At 42.7% G+C, this 21,544-nt stretch overlaps 1 protein-coding gene across 8 annotated transcripts in view; it reads left to right on the top strand.

Annotated features, from left to right (window-relative positions):
- SCUBE1 (signal peptide, CUB domain and EGF like domain containing 1) overlaps positions 1 to 21,544 on the top strand; it is a 307,537-nt gene that overhangs the window by 267,890 nt on the left and 18,103 nt on the right. For 4 of the 8 annotated variants that reach the window (XM_005296703.4, XM_008165966.4, XM_042848262.2 and 1 more), the window contains 5 exons: positions 3,185 to 3,343; positions 6,268 to 6,471; positions 7,585 to 7,746; positions 17,342 to 17,509; positions 18,425 to 18,586. In XM_005296703.4, coding sequence (XP_005296760.2) covers positions 3,185 to 3,343; positions 6,268 to 6,471; positions 7,585 to 7,746; positions 17,342 to 17,509; positions 18,425 to 18,586 — 855 coding nt within the window. The remainder of the gene's footprint in view (positions 1 to 3,184; positions 3,344 to 6,267; positions 6,472 to 7,584; positions 7,747 to 17,341; positions 17,510 to 18,424; positions 18,587 to 21,544) is intronic. The other 4 variants (XM_042848272.2, XM_065583577.1, XM_024103331.3 and 1 more) reach the window with 1 other exon arrangement.

Raw genomic sequence — 21,544 nt, 5'->3', positions numbered from 1 at the left:
GCAGAGAGTCAGCAATGGCTCTTTTAGTTTGTTTTGATAACTTGTGATTATTGTGCAGATGGAGAAAGTCATGGTTTACAGTTTTGGAGCTTAATTAGGTTCAGGCCAGGATTCAGATTCAAACTGAATTTGGGCTAGGTTTTAGATTTGACAGTGCTGAAAACGTAGAGTTGTTTTTGCCAGGTATTGGCCCCCAATGGCAGAAATCTCATGAAGTCAGGTGGTCTTGCTAAATTTCTAGCATCATCAGTGGTAGAATTCCCATGAGATGGGTAGCTACTGGCCAAGGGGAAGTGGAATGACACCATGTCAGCTAAATTTGTTTTTGTTTCCTAGAATTAGATTTCTAAAAGAAAATTTATGATAGCAAGACATATTATTATAACTAATTTAATTTTATTATGCTAGGATTGGGGTCTCATTGTGCTGGGGGCTGTACCTAAACAGAAGAGACAGCAGCTGCGCAGGAAATCTTATAATCTAAATCTAATATACCAGGGATTCTCAAACTGGGGGTCAGGACCCCTCAGGGGGTTGCGAGGTTATTACATGGGGGGTCGTGAGCTGTCAGACTACATCCCGGACCCCGCTTTGCATCCAGCATTTATAATGGTGTTAAATATATTAAAAAGTGTTTTTAACTTATAAGGGGGGGTTCGCACTCAGAGGCTTGCTATGTGAAAGGGGTCACCAGTACAAAAGTTTGAGAATCACTGTAATATACCATGCAGTCTTCAGTTTGCTTCCCTTATACTGGAACGTTAGGCTATGGTATTACAAAAAAGATCAAGAAAGTGGAGTGAGTTAGACATAATTTCTAATTTTTATGAAGTCCCAGCATTTGATTTTTACAAATCTTGATATGAGTATACATATTTTCATGAATTCTTTAATTAAAGTTTTTCTTTCTTTTAATTTAAACATTCCCCTCTAGTAACTGCAGCCTCAGTAGAGTGGGATTGTTATCTGATTGTGTTTATAGGATCAAGAAAGAGAAGCTGACTAAATACAAAAGTGAGATTGACCATTCTAGACTGAGTGCCCAAATAGAGTGAAGGACAAAAAGCAAATAAACAACATAAACAGTGAAATGGAAAGTAGATTGTGAAAACTGTTTGTTTCCACTTTAATAATCTAGGCTGTTATTAGGAACACAGAAAAGGTTCATCCTGAGCATCCCTTTCAAAGTTGAACAGAAAAGAGAGGTTTTAAGTGATAAAAATCTAACCATTTTTAATTACATATACCATGGCATATCTCTGAGATGTCAAGTGAAGTCAAAACAGAGGCATTTGCCTTACGCAAACTAGATATCCTTCCACTCCTATCAATTGAGGTCCTAGTCTGGAATGCTTTTGCATAGATAGACCTGGGACTTTACCTGCACATCAATTACAGGCTTCTGGCTTGAGTTTTTTGTAGATCTCCCTGAGTAGTTTATGGCAAATTATTTTTAAAGATATGTTAGGTTTTTTTCTTTTCTTTTTTCCTCTTGGTGTCACTGCAGGGCAGAGTTAAGGTTGTTTGGGTGCCCTAATTGTGTATTTCCATACCATACTGTTAAATTTAAAAGAAGTCCAAATATGTTAATTCTGAATTTCCTGGGTTTATAATGCTTAGTTTGGGTATAATTGCAACATCCCAGTAATGTATTTTACTCTAAATTACTGATATGTACTCAGAATCTTAATTCCCCATTAACATAGATTTGTCTGTGAATTTCCTTATCTTAAAAAAATCATACATGAACACTAAATAGAAACAATAGAATATTATAATAGGATTTGAAGATTGTTTTTCATTTAATTTCATCATTTATCTTAACTTACAATGTAACTATTCTCCTCTCTCTAATTTTCAAAGCAGCAGTAAAATAATTATCCTATTGCTTAAAGTGCTATCTTGTCATCATGGTTGTTTTCTTTCTATAACATTTGGCTATCAAAACCATTTTGAAAGTCACAGAAATTCTTTTTCAGTCCATATTGTAAGTGTATTTTCTTGGCTGTATTTGCTTTATACTTTGCTAGCTATTTGCCTTGTATCTGTAATTTCATCTGACTTGAATGAATGCTACCAATTGTATGATTACACAATAAGATTATATAATATAATGCCATACCCAAAACGAAATACTTTTAGAGTTGTGCAGTACAGCACTGGAAAGGCCACTGTGGCACTGAGGCCTTGTCTACACTATCGCTGTAAATCGATCTAAGCTATGCTACTTCAGTTACATGAATAACATAACTGAAGTTGACGAAGCTAGATCCACTTACCACGGTGTCTACACCGCACAGTGTCGATGGGAGATGCTCTCCTACCAACTTGCCTTACTCTTCTTGGGAAGGTGGAGTTCAGAAATCGACAGGAGAGCGCTCTCTCAACGATTTAGCACGTCTTCACCAGACCCACTAAATCGATGCTGCTGTATCAATTGCAGCAGCACCAGTTTAGCTTCATAGTGAAGACGTACCCTCCGTTATTAAAAGCTAGGTGGATATCCCCGAAATCTCTGTATGGGCACATGAATGCTTATCTAGTTGTCTCCTAACTGAGATCACTCCCTTCCTCCTCAATAGCTTTGTGTTTTTAAATAGCCTTTTCAATTTTCCTAGGCCATATACACCTAACTTACAACCTTCTGAAATATGTTTTATAGCCTTCCACTCAAAGGAATTTTGAAAAACGTTGTTGCCTAATGGTTATCACAATATAAATGTTGCCTAGTGGCTAGAACACAAGTGTGAAGCCATACTTCTAAATTTGGTCTTTGCTCTGCCTCTCTCTTGTAATGTGACATTATGCAAGTGAACACTCTGACTTAATTTAATCATCAATAAACTAAGCGTAAAACATTGACTTTTAACTAATGTTTGAAAAGAGCTTCCATATCCTTAGACATAGTATGTGGAAAATATTTATTATCTTATTAAAGACACAAACAGTATCAACACACAGCTAAGCATTGCCATTCTATGTCTGTGCTGTATGGGCTTCTTTTCCTGCCCTCACTTACAAAAAGCAAAAATTGCACAAATAAGGGTATGTCTAACAATGCATGTGGAATGTTACAAAATCTGCCAGAGCATTAATGTTAACCCAGCTGAAATATCACACACCAGCTTGTCACTTGCTACTTTGCTACTTGATTTCTCTTCCATGTCACTTCTGTTATGCAAAGGAGGTCAATTCCCTTGTACAGACAACTGCCAGGTGACCTTTGTGAACCTCAAGTGTGATTCCTCCAAGAAAAAACGTCGGGGCCGCAAGTCACCATCGAAAGAAGTGTCCCATATCACTGCCGAATTCGAAGTGGAGATGAAGTCTGAGGAAGTCTCAGGTGTGTGGAAGATCTTTTCTGGAGTTCTGTGGGGAAATCATATAGCAGTGCCTCATTGTGGTCGACAATTGCCAGTATCTCTCTGCTGCTGTTTCACCAGGCCCGTCTACAAAGCACATTTCCCAAAACATAATGGAACAGCCCATCCCCACTCAGAATTTCCATTGACTTCAGTGGAAGTTCTGCTGTCAGGATGACTAGGATGCAGCATGAAATTCAGCTAATAGTTGCAGATGGGCCAAAAGATCAGATCTGGAACCAAACTTCTACAGAATTCAGAGGTATTTAGATCCTGGGATTTGATTTGGACTCATCTCTACTAATAAGAGATACATTCATTGATACAGGATTGGCTCATTGCTGCTTCCTTTTAAGAGATGTCTCACACCATCGGCCACAAAGACATCTCCTAGAAGATAGATTGCTGAACGCCAGTCTGAAAATCAAACATGTTTTATCATGCATTTCAACATACCTACATTTTGGCATGTGGAGAAGATTCAGGATGGGGCAGAATTGTTTAGGGCTCTCCGGGGGGTAGCACTAGGATATAAAATCAAATCGAAATTTATACTGACTATCATAAATATTTCAATATTCAAGAGTGTTATTAAACTATGGAATAACATTTCCAAACTATGGAATAACATTTCCAAATTGAGTCTTTTAGAAGTGAACTGGATTAAACCCTTGGAAATACACTGTGGAGGACAATTACTAATACCTCCAGGAATCCACATAGCAATAGTCACTGCCACAACCCATAACAGTGCAGGGCAGGTCTGCACAACTCGTAAAGCAGCGAGGGCCGTATTGCTCCAAAGAAAACAGCTGAGGGCCGTAAGCCCCTGAGCACCGCCAACTCCCTCCCCCCCCCCCAGCACCGCCCGCCCCACGGAAACAAACCCTCCTTCCCCAGAGCCGCCCCACCGAAACAGCAGTATTGAACCTTGGTAATATGTTATAGCGGGCCCCTAAGGTAGTATAATTTAAGGTAAAAGAAAAATGTCTTTTTGCTAGAAGTAGAATAAGATCTTCCCCCCACTTCGTAATTAATTGCCCTGTTGAATGAATGAGGTGTGAATGAGGAAGGTGTGGAAGGCAGGCACCTCCAGACAGTTGCAACCCTTGGAGAGGGCATGGCCGGCACTAGGATTTTTGCTGCCCCAAGCAAAAAAATGTTTGGCCGCCTCCCCTTTCTTTTTCGTGCCCCTCTGCCCCCGGCCCCACCCCAACTCCACCCTTCCAAACCCCTTCCCCAAATCCCCAGCACCGCCTCCTCCCCCGGCGTGCCGCATTTCCCCCCCCCCATTGCTTCCTGCGGGCCCCCCGCAACCTCCCACCCTAGCTCACCTCCGCTCCGCCTGCTCCCCCAGGTGCGCCACCGCTCCACTTCTCCCCCACCCCTCTCAGGCGAGGGAGGGCGGAGAAGTGGAGCAGCGGCGTGTTCAGGGGAGCAGGTGGAGCAGATGGAGCAGAGGTGAGCTAGGGTGAGGGGGAGCAGGACGTAACGGGGGAGTAGAGGAACCGCTCCCCGGTCCAGCTCACCTCCGCTCCACCACCACCGCCTCCCCCGAGCGCCCGCCGCTCGGCTTCTCCTCCCTCCCAGCCTTGCTGTGCGAAATAGCGGTTTTGCACGTGGCAAGCCTGGGAGGGAGGGGGGAGAAGCGGAGCGGCGGCGCATTCAGGGGAGCAGGCGGAGCGGAGGTGAGCTAGGGTGGGGGGGCGCAGGAAGTAACACTCCAGCTCACCTCCGCCACCTCCCCCGAGCGCCCCGCCGCTTGGCTTCTCCTCCCTCCCAGCCTTGCTGCGCGAAACAGCTGTTTCACGCACAGCAAGCCTGGGAGGGAGGGGGGAGAAGCAGAGCGGCGGTGGTGCGCTCAGGGGAGCAGGCGGAAGCAGAGTGGAAGCAAGCTGGGGCGGCGAGGGCACTTTTTCCCCATGCCCCAGAGTCGGCACCTATGATAGCCGGCGCCAGAATGCCGCACCTGCTTGTTTTGCTGGTGCCTGGAGCCGGCCCTGGGATGGGAACCAGACCAGATCAGTAGAACAGGTCAGCCACCGACTCACCACTGGCCTCCTCAGCCCCCCTCCCCTGGCTCGCTTACTCACCCTCCGCCACTGCCTGCTCCCTCGCCTCCTCAGCCCCCCCACCCCTCCGGCTTGCCGGCTCACCTGCCCCCCCCCCGCCACTGCCCACCCGCTCGCCTACTCAGCCCTCCCTCCCCCGCCACCGGCTCACCTGCCCCCTCGCCACTGCCCGCCCACTTGCCTCCTCAGCCCTCCACCCGCCCGGCTCGCCTACTCATTCCCCACCACTGCCCGCCCGCTCGCCTACTCAACCCCCTCTCCCCCCCACCCACCGCTTGCCTACTCACGCCCCCCACAGGCCGCACAGTGAGCCCATCTACTCACCCCCCTCCACGGGCCACACAGTGAGCCCATCTACTCAACCCACGCGGGCCGCACAGTGAGCCCACGCGGGCCACATGCAGCCCCCGGGCCTCATGTTGTGCAGGCCTGGTGCAGGGTATGCTCACTTGATGCCAGCTTAGCTCTGCCAGTTGATGTGATGTGTTTACTATATCTCTATCTATAGACGGTCAATAGAACCAACCTTGAAGCTTTTTATGCTGGGACTGAGACAAGATCAGAGCTCTATGTGCAGTTATGGATTGGAAAGTTTAGTTTGCAAGAGCACAGAGTGCTTGACTGTCCCTTTCAGATGGCCTAAAGCCAACCCAGCCAGTCAGCCAGCCAATGCTAGCATTTAAAAAAAGAAATACAATTTCTTTGCCACTTGCTACATAAAGAGAAGTGGACGAAGTACCAGAGAATTTTGCTGGTTGAGAATTTTTTACTAAGCAACTCTGCTTAAACATGAATCTCAATTGCTTCTAGTTTTCTTCTTATTTCCCACCTAGACACCTGTAACCTTGACTGTGTGCGGAAAAGGATGGAGCAGAAGCTGCAAACTGCAATCAAAACATTGAGAAAATCTATTAACAAACAGCAATTTTACATTCAGTTTTCTGGGACAGAGTACGAAGTGGCTCATAAGCCAGCTAAGGCTACTGAAGGACATGAAGCATGCAGTACAGGGCAAGTGCTGCAGGATGGAAAATGTGGTAAGTCCCAGAAAAATTGGAGTTACATTCTGACCACCAGCACCCAAAAATAAAAACCCCTTAAAATTAACTGGTCAACAGTAAGCCATATAGTAAATTTGTTAGATACTTAGATAATCTAAAGAAACCAAAAACAGGTTAGCATGGTCTAATTCTATGTGGAAAAAGGATATTCTGGTTTAACTGTTTTCCAAGTTGCCAGACTTTAGCCAGATGCTTGTGCTAACCCTTTTACTCTAGTTCTCAGCACTATGTTCCTAATTCACCAATAATAAAACTTTTTTTTCCTGCTAACCACACCACTATAGTTATTTTGGGTCAAATTTTCAAACCACACCTATATATTTTTCAGTGAAATTTTACACAGCCAGTTGTTTACATTCAAAAAGAATAGAATTTGCAAATGTGGATTTGATAGATGTCTGATTACCTGGTTCACACACACACACACACTGCAATTTAGAGGCTGGGTTGAAATTTTTAGCTATTATAGTCTAGCAACCCTTAAGCTTTACCCCATAGACCTAATGCTATAAAATGTTTAAGGAAATATCCTTTTTCAGTAGGAAAATTTGGATTAATGTATGTGTTCAGAATGGTTGCTAGTTAAACCATGTCACTGTCAGGAAGTATACAATATGAGATGGGATGCATTGCCTTTGGAGAAATCCTTGACATTGTTATGTCAACTGATCATGCCCTCAGAGTGTAGATCTTGTATCTACAACTCCCATAAAACGACCACTTTCATGTATCTACTATAAATGAAAAATTCACTTAATTCTCCATCCATTATGAAAGAGCATTTTGCTTTAAATACAACATAAATGTTTAAAACTGAGTTAACTCTTTTGGAAGCATATGTCTGATAAATGTTTAAATGCAGTAAAATATTTAATGGTTTAAACAATACAAGATGGATATTCAGCTGTTGTAAATTGACCTAGTTCTTCCATTGATTGACCTAGTTCCATTGGCCCAAAATCTGCAAAGTGTCATTGGTAATGGTGGGGTGAATCAAAGAGTTCCATCTTCTATAAATGTTTGATATGAAGGCAAAGCTACATTATCAAATTGAAGGTCCTTAAGTAGATTCTGCTTTTCTTTCCTCAGTTACCTGCAGCATGGGAACCTATTATAGTGGAGAACATAATCAGTGCCTTCCTTGCTCACCAGGAACATACCAAGACACAGAAGGTCAACTTACTTGTGAACCTTGCCCAAGTAACGACGGACAGGGAATAGCAGGCGCGCGTAATGTATCAGAATGTGGAGGCAAGTTTAGTTTGATTACAAAAGGAGTAGGTGCGATCCAATCAGGGCCGGCTTTAGGCCAATTCCCCCGATTCCCCTGAATCGGGCCCCGCGCCCAGTGGTGAGCTGGAGCCGGTTCCCAAGCTCCGGCAGCTGTCCACCCCGCCCCCAGCCCCAGCTCACCTCCCCCTCCTCCCCTGAATGCTCTGCCCCCCTGCTCCTCCCCCTCCCCTGCTGGGGGGCAGTTAGGGTGGGGGATCTTGGGAAGGAGTGGTCAGGGGACAAGGAGCAGGGGGGGTGTTGATGGGTTGCGGTTTCTGAGGGAGGCTGTCAGGGGCAGGACATGGGTGGGGGTCGGATGGGGGGAGGGATGTACTCATCAGGCGGTTCCCTACCGGGTTTTCGGCAGCGGATCCTTCAGTGCTGCGGAAGACCCGGAGCGAAGACCCGGAGCACCGCTGGGTGAGTCATCCCTGCCGGGGCCCCGTCGAATTGGGCCCCGCACTTCCTAAAGCCGGCCCTGGATCCAATAACAAGCAAAGTGTGGAGGCTAAATGTGAGGAAAGCCTTCCACAATTCTGCCTTGGAAATCTAACAGAACAGAAAAGAATTCTATCCACTTTAACAAAATACCAAAAAATCTTTTAGTTTGTTTCAGTTGTTCAGACATGAGCCTTGCTATCAAGTAGAAGTGATCTGGAACTGCATTTTGGGAGTAGTAGGCAAATGAGCAGACCAAGCAGAGCACTTTGCTTCTGGTCAGGCATGCAACTCTGGCAATATCTTCCCTTCTCAGGGCCCATTGACATGGTACATTATGAGCCAAAGGGATAGGTTACATTGGGCTGGGATAAGTAAACAGCATGATAATACTGATGAAATCCTTTAGGGGGTGAAGTCTGAACCTATGGCTCCTCTGTGTCATCAACAGCAATCATATCCCAGAGAAATACACACTGCAGTGATCTGTGCACTGCACTCAGCGTGAAGAACTGATGAGTTCTAATCCTGTTTGTTCTTCTCTGTGATCTTTGGCAAGTAACAACATCCCTAGCTGAGATTCCCCCATCTGTAAAACTGGGAGTGATCACATTCACCTCTTTCAAAGGATGTTGAGAAGTTTAATTGGCTAACGTTTGTAAAGAGCTTTAAATATTATAGTGTTTTCAAAGACAAATGTAAACCATTTTCTCTACCTTATTTCGTTATGGATGAGCACAATGTACATAAGAACATTAGAACATAAGAACAATGTACATAAGAACAATGGCCATAGAGGGTCAGACCAAAGGTCCATCTAGCCCAGTATCCTGTCTTTCGACAGTGGCGAATTCCAAGTGCCCCAGGAGGAATGAACAGAATAGGTAATCATCAAGCAATCCATCTCCTGTCACCCATTCCCAGCTTCTGGCAAACAGAGGCTAGGGACACCATCCCTGCCCATGCTGGTTTAAAGCCATTGATGGACCTATCCTCCATGAACTTATCTAGTTCTTTTTTGAACCCTGTTATAATCTTGGCCTTCACAACATTCTCTGGCAAGGAGTTCCACAGGTTGGCTGTGCACTGTGTGACTTCCTTTTGTTTGTTTTAAACCTGCTGCCTACTAATTTCATTTGGATGACCCCTAGTTCTTGTGTTATGATAAGGAGTAAATAACACATCCTTATTTACTTTCTCCACACCAGTCATGATTTTATAGACCTCTATTATATCTCTCCTTGGTCATCTCTTTTCCTAGTTGAAAAGTCCCAGTTTTATTAATCTCTCTTCATATGGCAGCCATTCCATACCCCTAATCATTTTTGTTGCCCTTTTCTGAACCTTTTCCAATTCCAATATATCTTTTTTGAGATGGGGCGATCACATCGGCACGCAGTAGTCAAGATGTGGGCATACCATGGATTTATATAAAGGCAATATGATATTTTCTGTCTTATTATCTATCCCTTTCTTAATGATTCCCAACATTCTGTTCAGTTTTTTTGTCTGCTGCTGCACACTGAGTGGATGTTTTCAGAGAACTATCCACAATGACTCCAAGATCTCTTTCTTGAGTGGTAAAAGCTAATTTAGACCCCATCATTTTATATGTAAAGTTGGGATTATGTTTTCCAATGTGCATTACTTTGCATTTATCAACATTGAATTTCATCTGCCATTTTGTTGCCCAGTCACCCAGTTTTGTGAGATCCTTTTGTAGCTCTTCGCAGTCTGCTTGGGACTTAACTATTTTGAGTTGTTTTGTATCATCTGCAAATTTTGCCACCTCACTGTTTACTCCTTTTTCCAGATTATTTATGAATATGTTGAATAGGACTGGTCCCAGTACAGACCCTTGGGGGACACCACTATTTACCCCTGTCCATTCTGAAAACCGACCATTTATTCCTATCCTTTGTTTCCTATCTTTTAACCAGTTACCAATTCATGAGAGGACCTTCCCTCTTATCCCATGACAGCTTACTTTGCTTAAGAGCCTTTGGTGAGGGACCTTGTCAAAGGCTTTCTGAAAATCTAAGTACACTGTATCCACTGGATCCCCCTTGTCCACATGCTTGTTGGCCCCCCTCAAAGAATTCTAGTAGATTGATGAGGCATGATTTCCCTTTACAAAAATTATGTTGACTCTTCCCCAACAAATTACGTTCATCTATGTGTCTGACAATTTTATTCTTTACTATAGTTCAACCAGTTTAGGTATTTTCATGGGAAGCTAAATTAGGAAACAGTAGAGTCATTTCAAAAAAAGCTAACAAAGGGGGGTTTCTATAGCAGAGTCAGTAATCAATATTGCAACAATTCAATGTTCTGAGGTTTTTTATTGTAGGACATATCTTGTCCCTATTATGTATTTGCCAACATCACAAAATCACTATATAATTTAACATGATTCGCAGTCATCACTCAAGGGGGTAGTATTAACATGGTAGCATTTCAAGTCAGTACTGATGTCAGGTTTACCAGCCTCTAACTGCCGGGATCACCTTTGGAGCTCTTTTTTAAAAATTGGCATCATATTAGCTATCCTCCAGTCATTTGGTACAGAAGCGGATTTAAATGCTAGGTTACAAACTACAGTTAGTAGTTGTGCAATTTCACATTTGAGTTCCTTCAGAACTCTTGGGTGAATACCATCTGGTCCTGGTGACTTATTACTGTTTAGTTTATCAATTTGTTCCAAAACCTCCTCTAATGACACCTCAATCTGGGACAGTTCCTCAGACTTGTCACCTAAAAAGAATGGCTCGGGTTTGGGAATCTCCCTCACATCCTCAGCCAGGAAGACCAATGCAAAGAATTCATTTAGTTTCTCCACAATGGCCTTATCGTCCTTGAGTGCTCCTTTAGCGTCTCGATCGTCCAGTGGCCCCACTAGTTGTTTAGCAGGCTTCCTGCTTCTGATTACTTAAAAAAAAATTGCTATTACTTTTTGAGTCTTTGGCTAGCTGTTCTTCAAATTCTTTTTGGGCTTCCTAATTATACCTTTACACTTCATTTGCCAGAGTTTATGCTCCTTTCTATTTTCCTCACAAGGATTTAACTTTCACTTTTTAAAGTTTTTGTCTCTCGCTGCTTCTCTTACTTTGTTGGTTAGCCTTGGTGGCACTTTTTTGGTTCTCCTACTATGTTTTTTTAATTTGGGGTATACATTTAAATTGTATAGCTACAAGTTGTATGTAGTTGTATGGCTAGCTACACGTTGTAGGTAGTTGTATGGCTAGCTAAATGACTTAACTTAAAAAAAAATCCAACCTCTCTGTAAAGGGGTCCCACTCACTGCAGATGCACCTCCTTTTCGTTGTGTCTGGGAATTAGCTCTTGTGCTATCTGGCACCCCCTTCCATTTATAGTTTGCTCTGTGGCCACTATCTCTCTCCATGACTCGATACTCCCTGTTCGTGACTCAGCCCTCCGGCCAGGTCACTCTATAGTCCTCCCCCACTTCCAGGGTAACAAAGTCTCACTGGACAAGCTGTCTGGATCTGTCTCAGACAGTCTTCCTTTCCAAGTCTTCAGGTCCTGTGCCACTTCCCAGTGGCTGCTAGGATAACCCAGGCCTGCCCGCTACTCCGGGTTCCAGCCCAGGGACCCTATGATTAGAAATCCATGTTTGCTCAGACTCAGACATGTTGCTGTTTCCCTGGGCTCCTTCCTACCTCACCTCTCTATCTCCTTAACGCCCGATGACTACTTCACCTTTCTCAGCCTCCTGCCAGACTCCCCAGTCCAGGGCATTACCCAAGGACTTACTCTCTCCCTGGATCTCCTCCTTGTCCCTGGCCAATTCCTTTTTCCTCTGTGGAGTGACTGCAGACCTCCTCCCTGAGGGCTGCCCACAACATTTTGGCACCTGAGGCAGGGAGCTCAAATGATGCCCCCATGCTCCCTCGCTTGGGCCAAAACGTTGAAAGGTCTAAATTCTGCCTTCTTCCTATTCTACTTCTCTCATGGTACTGCTCTGCTACCTACCCCAATAAAGGAGAACTAACAACTTAAAATGCCTTGTTCAAAAATGTTAAGTAATACTTAACTTTCAAACGCCTGAACAGCAAATGTAACTTTTCTTGTCTGCATAGTAAACACTGGCATTTTTATCTGTTTGAATAATCAAAGTGGTGCTTTCCTTGCCTTCTTGTACTCCTGGAGTATAGCATCAAACTCAGCCATCAGCTCCACAATTTTAAGGAAGTTTCCATTGTTTGGCACATACAGCTGATCTGAAGTGTCACACAGTGCTAGGTTTTGGATAGCAAGCATTCTCACAATGGCAATGAGTCTTTTCAGAACATTTTGCCAGTAAAGAGACTCTGATGCAATCTTCTCTTGAGGCTGATCATCTATGGTGGCCTTTAACCTTAGTCTCATCTCAAGCTCTTTCCACCTATGAAATTCTCTCTGGTGATTTGCTGAATTCTCATGGCATGCCAGATTTCTAGCCAGATTTTTCCAGTCCTTTGTTCCTATAGAACCCAATGTGGCTGGAACATTAGACTGGAAGAGTTTGCAACAAAAATGGTATGCAGCATTCTGGGTTTTTCAGTACATAAGCCATGGCCTCTCCATTTTGTCACCATTGGGGATTTCACGCCAGTAATGTGTTGGATGGAAACTTCTATTTTCATTGTCTTTGGGGAACATGACGTTTTTCACTTGTGGCCTATGCAGTACAAGGAAGTCTCTCAGGCTACTGCTTAAGTGGGTCCACAGTCCTGGATCATCTAGACTTAAGGAACTAAACTCAGCAGCAGGTGTTTCTTGCGCCTCCACCACACCCTTCTCTGATCTACACTTTTCTTCGAGAATGTGCATGGTTACATCCATTTGAGATGGAGATATGGATGCTGCAGTAGCTGCCAGGTCACCTGCACTCTGACTAACTGGAAGATCAGGCATCTCCTCACCACTCACATCCTCGCTGGGGCCGGAAGGCTCACCGTGAACATTTGTGTCTATGTATCTCAGGAGAGCTCCTTTCTGCTTAGATAGAAAAGCTTCCTTTGCTTGCTTGCTTTTTCTGAATGCTGCCCCAGAGGGGTGTTTTCTTCTTTCACTCATGACTGCTGTTCTGTGCCAGCTATAGTGGCTCTCAACACAAATAAGCAGGCTGGTAGCCAGGGATGGCTCTAGCTTTTTTGCCGCCCCAAGCACAGCAGGCAAGCTGCCTTCGGCAGCCTGCCTGTGAGAGGTCCCCGGTCCCGCAGATTCGGCAGCATGCCTGCAGGAGGTCTGCCGGTCCCGCGGCTTCGGCGTACCCGCCGCCAAATTGCTGCGGGACCGGCGGACCTCCCGCAGGAATGCCGCTGAAGGCTGTCTGACTGCTGCCCTCGCAGGGACTGGCAGGGCGCCCCCCGCGGCTTGCCACCCCAGACACGTGCTTGGAGCGCTGGTGCCTAGAGCCGCCGCTGCTGGTAGCAGGACCTGAATGAGGGAAGATATCCACATCTTAAGGTCCTAACTGGCTCCTACTACTTCAGTTGACTGCCTGTTCTCCTCAAGTGGGTTCAGGGAAGCAGCAGGAAACAGGAAGCTCCCTGAGAAGCTGGTGTTAATTAGTCCAGGTCCCTGGGGGTGCTAGAGAGGTACATAAGAGGCTCCTCCTCCTCTCTCTCCCTGCAGCTCTGCTGCTTCCTGTTATTCCCTCTCACCTTTTCTCCTGCCTGCCTGTTATGTCTCTTGTGCCCTCCTTCCTACAGCACAGCACTCCACCATCTCTGTGCATCTAGAGCAGAGACAATACATATACACCAACAGCAGACACTATTTTCTACACTCTGGGTGCTAGCTGCACCCCCCACCCCCAGTCTGGCACCTGATGTGGCCACTTCAGTTCACCTCATGATAAGGCCTCCCTGCAGTCCTCCCTGCAGTCTCTTCCTGCTCTCACTTTCTGTTTTATAATCCTATCCCCACTCCTCCCCCAGCTGGGCTTCATCTGCCATTAGGCTTTATCAATCCCTGGCTTCCCTCCAGGTCAACATATAAGGTTAATGGTCCTTTATTGTTACCTGCATAGTCTAGGTCACTCACCCTTACCCTGTTCTTAGGGCTCAAGTCATAACCTGATTAATTTAGGCACCCACCTGTAACTCATTTCTAGGGCTCCATGCATAATCTTCTGCGGGCTTACAAGACCTTTTACCAGTGAAAGAGCCTTAAACAGTAATATCCTTAACCTCTATTTATTAACAGTTACCAAAACACAACGCACACGCTAAGCATACAATGCTCACCAGTCCCAATAAGGCAGACAAACTCTTCCTGGTGGCCAATCAGAATCAGGTCGGCCGGGGACTCCAGCTTCTGCACGATACAGTTGGCAGGGTGTTGAGGTCTGGCAGCTCTGATCTTGAGCTGCGTCTTGGAGTTGGTTCCAAAGAGCTTCCTTTTGGACCCCTGTTTATATAGTGAAACTTGAGTCCTGCTTAGCTGTAGCGTAACCAATCATTTTACTAAAGTGTTACAAAATAATCCTTTGACCAATCCTCACATATTGCAAAACAATTCTTTAACCAATCATACCCCACCACCTTAGCTGATTTAAATCTTGCAAAATTACTTATGCAAAAGACAGGAACAGTCAAAGAACCAGGCAGAAACCATACAGATAAACAATAGAGAAGTAGGGACCTTTAAAAGCAAAACAATGAAAAGTAGAGATTTCACAACCACAACTGTTGATAAGCGATTCTTTGCCGGATAGAGTGCTGTCAAACAAAGTTTTCTTTATGCATCTTAAGATCCGTTTCTTTATCTGGTGGTGGTGGTGGGTACTATTGGAAGTACAGGAGCACCTTCTTAACAGCCCGATATGTCATTGTTTTAATGTAATGTAGATGGAATGTGAGGATGGGACTTTCTGCTTCTTGGCTCATGACTGCTGCTGTCCTAATGTAGCTGCCGAAAAAGGCCTCAGACCTCACATTACTGGTCTACATTAACCTGCTACGGGCTTATGTTGGGTAGACAACCTATCGTCCTGTCTAATTTATTGGATTTTGGAAACGTATTATTTTAATTTGTATTAATGTTATTTGCTTTATAGGTCACTACAGTAAACATGCATTGATATCTGAGACCCTGCAGGTTTTCCTTATACTAAGGAATAACTATGGTAGCTCATATCAAACAGTGTGACAACTGTAGAGAAGTGTTGACTTTTGGCTAGTAATCACTAGATGAATTAATTGAACAACTCAAAAAATAGTGAAATACCTACAGGTTTTCAACAATGTGGACTTTTGTTTCTGCCAAAATGAAATTAAAATAGATTGTGGATAAAATAAAACTTACATTTACATGGGTTGGGCCTTCCTACACGGGATACATCAACAGTAGATCTTGCTGGAGGACAACAATTCCATTTTGCTACAGTTTTTGAGGGTTTGCAATTTTCGGTCCACATTGAAATGAAAACAAAGCCCTTCAAGCATTTTCACTAAATGGAACTGTGTTGAAGTATTTGTTTTCTGATTGTAAAGGTCAGGTTCCCAGTTCTTTTCCTTGCTCTCCTCTCTCTAGAAGTGACCAGTGAGTCCCATCAAAAACTTTGGCAAAATCAATACATGTCCAAGAAATGGTTTGTCTCTGATGAAACAGCATATTTCAATGAAACCATGTTTCTCTGAAAATGTATTGGCCAGCTCTAACCTACAGTATTTTTGTACATGGCTTCAGCAGCATTACTGTAGTAACTGATTAGTATGTGCTAAAATCCCCAACTCCCAGTCTTTACAATATAGGCATAAAAAGTATGTTAGAAGTCTTGGGTGAATATTGTGCCATAAAGCTATGTTAAAGTTGCAAGAAAGCAGGTGACTCTGAAGTTAAATTACAGTGCAGTTCACATAAATGCAATCCACTCTACTAAATGGGGAAATCTATTTAGGTTGGGCATTTCCCAGGGAACTAATTTTACCCTTATTTAAACACCAATGCCTGCTGCTGAACAAAGATGGTAATTCCATGTGATTTGGAGGTGTGCTGGTGGCTGATTATTATGACGGATTTAATGATATGGCTACTTTACTGGCAATTTCAGTAGAGAAGCCAAGAACTGAATAGGCATGGAGACAGCATAGCTCTTACACTCCTACAGATTGTGTCTGCAGATCAGGTTTGAGACACATTATTAGTAGCTGTGTCAAAAAGGATGTTGCTGAAGCAGAAGGGCAACGACAATGATCAAGAGTGTGGGGAAACTCTCATATGAAGAGAGATTGCGAAGACTGGGAGTGTTTACCTTAGAAAGAAGGCAAATATGAGGGACATGATAAAATGTATGTAAAATAATGAGTGATATAGGAAGATATAGGTAGATGAGGAACTTCTGTTCTCTCTGTATCATAACACGAGTACAAGAGGACATTCAATGAAATTAAAATGTGGAAAATTCTAGATCAATAAAACAAAACATGTCATTAAACTGTGTTTCCCAGGAAATCATTGGGGCCAAGAATGTAACAAGGTTAAAAGAGGGATTGGACATTTATATGGGTATCAAGAATATCCAGAATTGATATAAACAAACTTTGTGAAAGGGATCTTAAACTTCATGCTTCAGGGCTTTATCCAAATGCTAACTTTTAACGATCAGAGTGAGACCTAATGTGGGGTGTGGATTAGCTCAATTATGCCTAATGTGGGGTTTCTTACACCTTCCTTTGAAGCATCATGGTGCTGGCCACTGTCAGAGATAGGATGCTGGGCTAGATGGACCTCAGGTCTGATCCAGTCTGGCAAGTCCCATGTTCCTATTTGCCTCCGTTTCCCTATCTATCAAATGGAGATAAGAATGCTGACCTAGCTCACAGAGGTATTGTGAGGGTTAATTAATTTTTATAAAGCACTATGAAATTCTCAGATGAAAGGTGCTTTAAAAGTGCAAAATACTATTATGATACCTTAATGGAGTCATAGACAAAACAGAAATGTTGATAAACAAAGAGTCTCCATAGAAACTGGCATTGTTTTGAGCAAATTGTTTTTATAAAATTGGTAGGTTTAGTGTTATGTTTTTAAAGTTTTAGGAAGCACTGCTAAATAATGCTGATTTTTTTATATTGTGCACACAGAGGTAGGCTTAATAATCTAATTGACCATATTCAATTTCTAGGGCAGTGTTCTCCTGGGTATTTCTCTTCAGACGGCTTTAAACCTTGTAGAGTGTGCTCTCTTGGTACGTATCAACCTGAGCCAGGCAGGACCCTTTGTTTTCCATGTGGCGGTGGACTGGTGACAAAATATGAAGGCGCTGTTTCATTTCAGGACTGTGAAACAAAAGGTAAATTTCAGAGCTTTTCTCATTTTGTAAAATATATTGCTTAGTAATTTCTCCACTATTTCTCCTTTCACTTCGAAGTTTGAATTGCTGAAGATCTTGAAGACCTTCAGAAAAAGACAGCTCGGTGTTACTGAGTTAAACAGTCAGGAGATCTGCAAACCAGAAATAATCTGCTGACAATGCAGAGTCCTCAGCAGTCAACATGGTATTTTTTGGAATGCATGACATGCACATTCAGGGCCAGATCCTCAGCCAGGCAAATCAGCCTAGCTGCATTGACTTCCATGGAGCTACACTGGTTTTTTTATCAGATGGGGATCTGACCCTCCAGTGTTACTTATTTTATTTTTATTTAAATAATTTGAAAAACTATGCATGATACAGATGATATGAGATTAAACATTGATTATGAAAATGACAGAGAGAAATGATATATGTACAACATGTACATGTTTGAAAACTTCCATGTAAATGGCACAATTATGAGGCAGGAGTTTGTCTGACTATATACCTATATGCTTGCTCAATTGTATACTATGGCACTGTCTAACGTCTGGTAATTAAAACCTCTCATCTGCAATTCCAAAAGGTATTTTTGTTGTTGCTGCAGACAGCTATTGGCTACCTGTTTGTTATAAACTCAGGTATAAATGACCGATTTGTAAATCACTGTGTTTAAAGGCAATAAATATAGCAGATTTTACTTAATTAATAAGAATTTAGCTTGAATTCTTGGAACACGATTCCAATCAAAGGTCCATTGTAAAAGAAAAATGCATTAAAACTATTTCTGTGTAACTGTCTGATAAATACTTTGGAGTATGGAAATCACTGATTATGTAAAGAGAGGAGGGAAGATGCCACTGCAGTTAAAATGGTTACTTTCTAAAAACAATGTACCTTCCTATTGTACAGTTCATTGTTCTCCTGGCCACTACTACAATTCCACAACACACAGATGTATCAGATGTCCTGTTGGAACCTACCAGCCTGAATTTGGTCAAAATTACTGCATTAGCTGCCCTGGGAATACAAGTACAGATTTTGATGGCTCTACTAATGTTACACACTGTAAAAGTAAGTTCCTCATATTTTCCTGTATGTTAGCGATGTGATTGAATGATAACTCTGGATCTGAATAACCCAGACTTTGGATGTTCCGAATCTAGAGCTAGACCAGAATTTTGCAGTTTAACATTAGCAAATAATTCTACTCACCACCAGAACTGATGCTGAATATTTACTATGGTAGAAAACAACATCAAGACACTGAAAACACAACCTGGAAAAGAAGCACTGGATGTATATAAAATATCTTTGTACCAGTTTAATTTGGAATGGTACAGATTACAATTTAACAACATAGAGTTTGCATAAACTTTCCAGATCATGCAAGTTTTGCAGTGACTCATCCTGAGTCTCTGTAGAGCTAAAATAATTGAAACATTAGTTACTACCATTAATAGTTATGAAATACTGTGAGATAGTCACTCATTCATGAATTCATGTCACTGATTGCATGTTCCAAGTGCCAGATAATCTTTGACTACTGTGAAATCTGCACTGAGAATCTCCTACCATAGGCAACCCCGTATCTTAAATTACCACTTTAAAGTATCCCCAAGGAGTCCACTACAATTTTATTTTACTTATAATTAAAGACAGTTTCTTCTAGGCAACCAGATTTTGCTGCTCCCTAATGTGTTCATTTAAGATAGTTTCACTGTAATTATTAGATTACATACATCTTCTAAACCAGTGGTTCTCAACCAGGGGTACACTTACCCTTGGGGGTATTCAGAGGTCTTCTGAGGGTACATCAAGTCATCTATATATTTGCCTAGTTTTACAACAGGCGACATAAAAAGCACTAGCAAAGTCAGTACAAACTAAAATTTCATATCGACAATGACTTGTTAATACTGTTCTATGCACTGAAAGGCATAGACATAGAGGGCAGGACAAGTACAATATTTATATTCCAATTGATTTATTTTATAATTAATGGTAAAAATGAGAAAGTAAGCAAGTTTTCAGCAGTAGTGTGCTGTGATACTTTTGTATTTTTATGTCTGATTTTGTAAGCAAATGGTTTTCAAGTGAGGTGAAACTTGGGGTACACAAGACAAATCAGACTCCTGAGAGGGTTACAGTAGTCTGGAAAGGTTGAGAGCCACTGTTCTAAACTAAGCATGAGTTTATATGTCTATCATAAGCTTTCACTCTGATTATATAATGTGTAATCTTTGATGTCCTTAGTCATTTCAAATGTAGTTAGAGTAAATTAGATATTTGCCAGTAACTGGGAGTAGTATGACGACTGTAAAATAAAGTGATCTAATTAATTTTGCTCCCTGCATTGATCTCTCTTCCCCATCCACTTTCTGATCCTTATGTAGCATCTAGTTATTAAGCAAAATTCATGCCCAACTTTAAACATATGAGTAGCCCCAATAGGGACACGCTTAAGTAATTTACTGACCAGGATCTTAGGGCCTGACTTCAATAGGAATTTAAAATGCTCCACACGTCTCAGAATCAGGGTATTACTTGGATGTTGCTTTTTCCCCCTTGCCTTTTTTCTCCAAAGAGGCAAAATCTGAGCTTGGGTAGCTAAAGAGACCATATGTCTGTTTTACTTTGACAGTCGCCATAGTTTATATGGGGACACTTGAAATGTCCCGGTTTTTCATTTCATTGATCAGAATATTTGGTTGTGTGGTTTTTTGTTGTTGTTTTTTAATGAATACAAAATGTTTGTTCAGAACACTAAATTTCTGGTGGAAAAAATCCTCCATTCCAAGAAACAGGCACATCTTGCTGTTGAGTTAAAAACTGGTGATATCAACACCAGTTCATGTATAAAACAAAAAGTGAACTTTTGTCTAAAATATAAGTATCTTCTGACCCTAAAAATGTAACCACAAGAGTGTCCTACTTTTTAATGATGAAAATACGGACAGCACATTTCCATCTGACATCAGTAGGACCCTGTGCATGCATCCAAGAACCGAGTTTGGCCCGCATCATAATAATTAGCACATAAAGTACTATAAAAACTTTAACACACCCTTACGTATTTGCTGTGAGGTAGGTGAATATTAATTACACTTTACAGATAAGGAAGGTAAAGCAGGTTAGTGATTTGCCCAACCTCATAGAGAGGAGTCATTGTCAGACTAGGGGTATAGAACGGCTGCCGTATGAGGAGAGATTAATAAAACTGGGACTTTTCAGCTTGGAAAAGAGACAACTAAGTGTGTGGGGAGGTATGATAGAGCTCTATAAAATCATGACTGGTGTGGAGAAATTAAATAAGGAAGTGTTATTTACTCTTTCTCATAACACAAGAACTAGGGGTCACGCAAATGAAATGAATAGGCAGCAGGTTTAAAACAAACAAAAGGAAGTATTTTTTTCACACAACACACAGTCAACCTGTGGAACTCCTTGCCAGAGGATGTTGTGAAGGCCAAGACTATAACAGGGTTCAAAAAAGAACTAGATAAGTTCATGGAGGATAGGTCCATCAATGGCTATGAGCCAGGATGGGCAGGGATAATGTCCCTAGCCTCTGTTTGCCAGAAGCTGGGAATGGGCAACAGGGGATGGATCACTTGATGATTACCTGTTCTGTTCTTTCCCTCTGGGGCACCTGGCCTTGGCTACTGTCAGAAGACAGGATACTGGGCTAGATGGACCTTTGGTCTGACCCGGTATGGCCGTTCTTATGACTCGGCACTAAAATTTACAGTTCCTGCCAACAGTGCTGATTTGGCCAGGACTGGACTGGAGATGAGTGTCTTGAGACTGCAGCAACTGCTCTAGTCTGGGGGCATTTTGTGTTAATCTCTTGCCTTTAAGGGATGTGGTATCGAATAGATTTGTGCAGATCATGGCAACTGCAGCTGTATTTCCACTCAGTGATCCAGCAAAGGCACCCACGCTCAGCCTCTAGCTCCTCAGCTGCTGCCTCTCTTGGGCATAGACCAACATCAATCTGAGCGGGTATTTCCAGACTGGACAGTTACCTTG

The sequence above is a fragment of the Chrysemys picta genome, chromosome 1, assembly GCF_011386835.1.
Source record: "Chrysemys picta bellii isolate R12L10 chromosome 1, ASM1138683v2, whole genome shotgun sequence".
Classification (NCBI taxonomy): Eukaryota; Metazoa; Chordata; order Testudines; family Emydidae; genus Chrysemys; species Chrysemys picta.
This window is presented reverse-complemented; position numbering and strand designations above follow the sequence as displayed.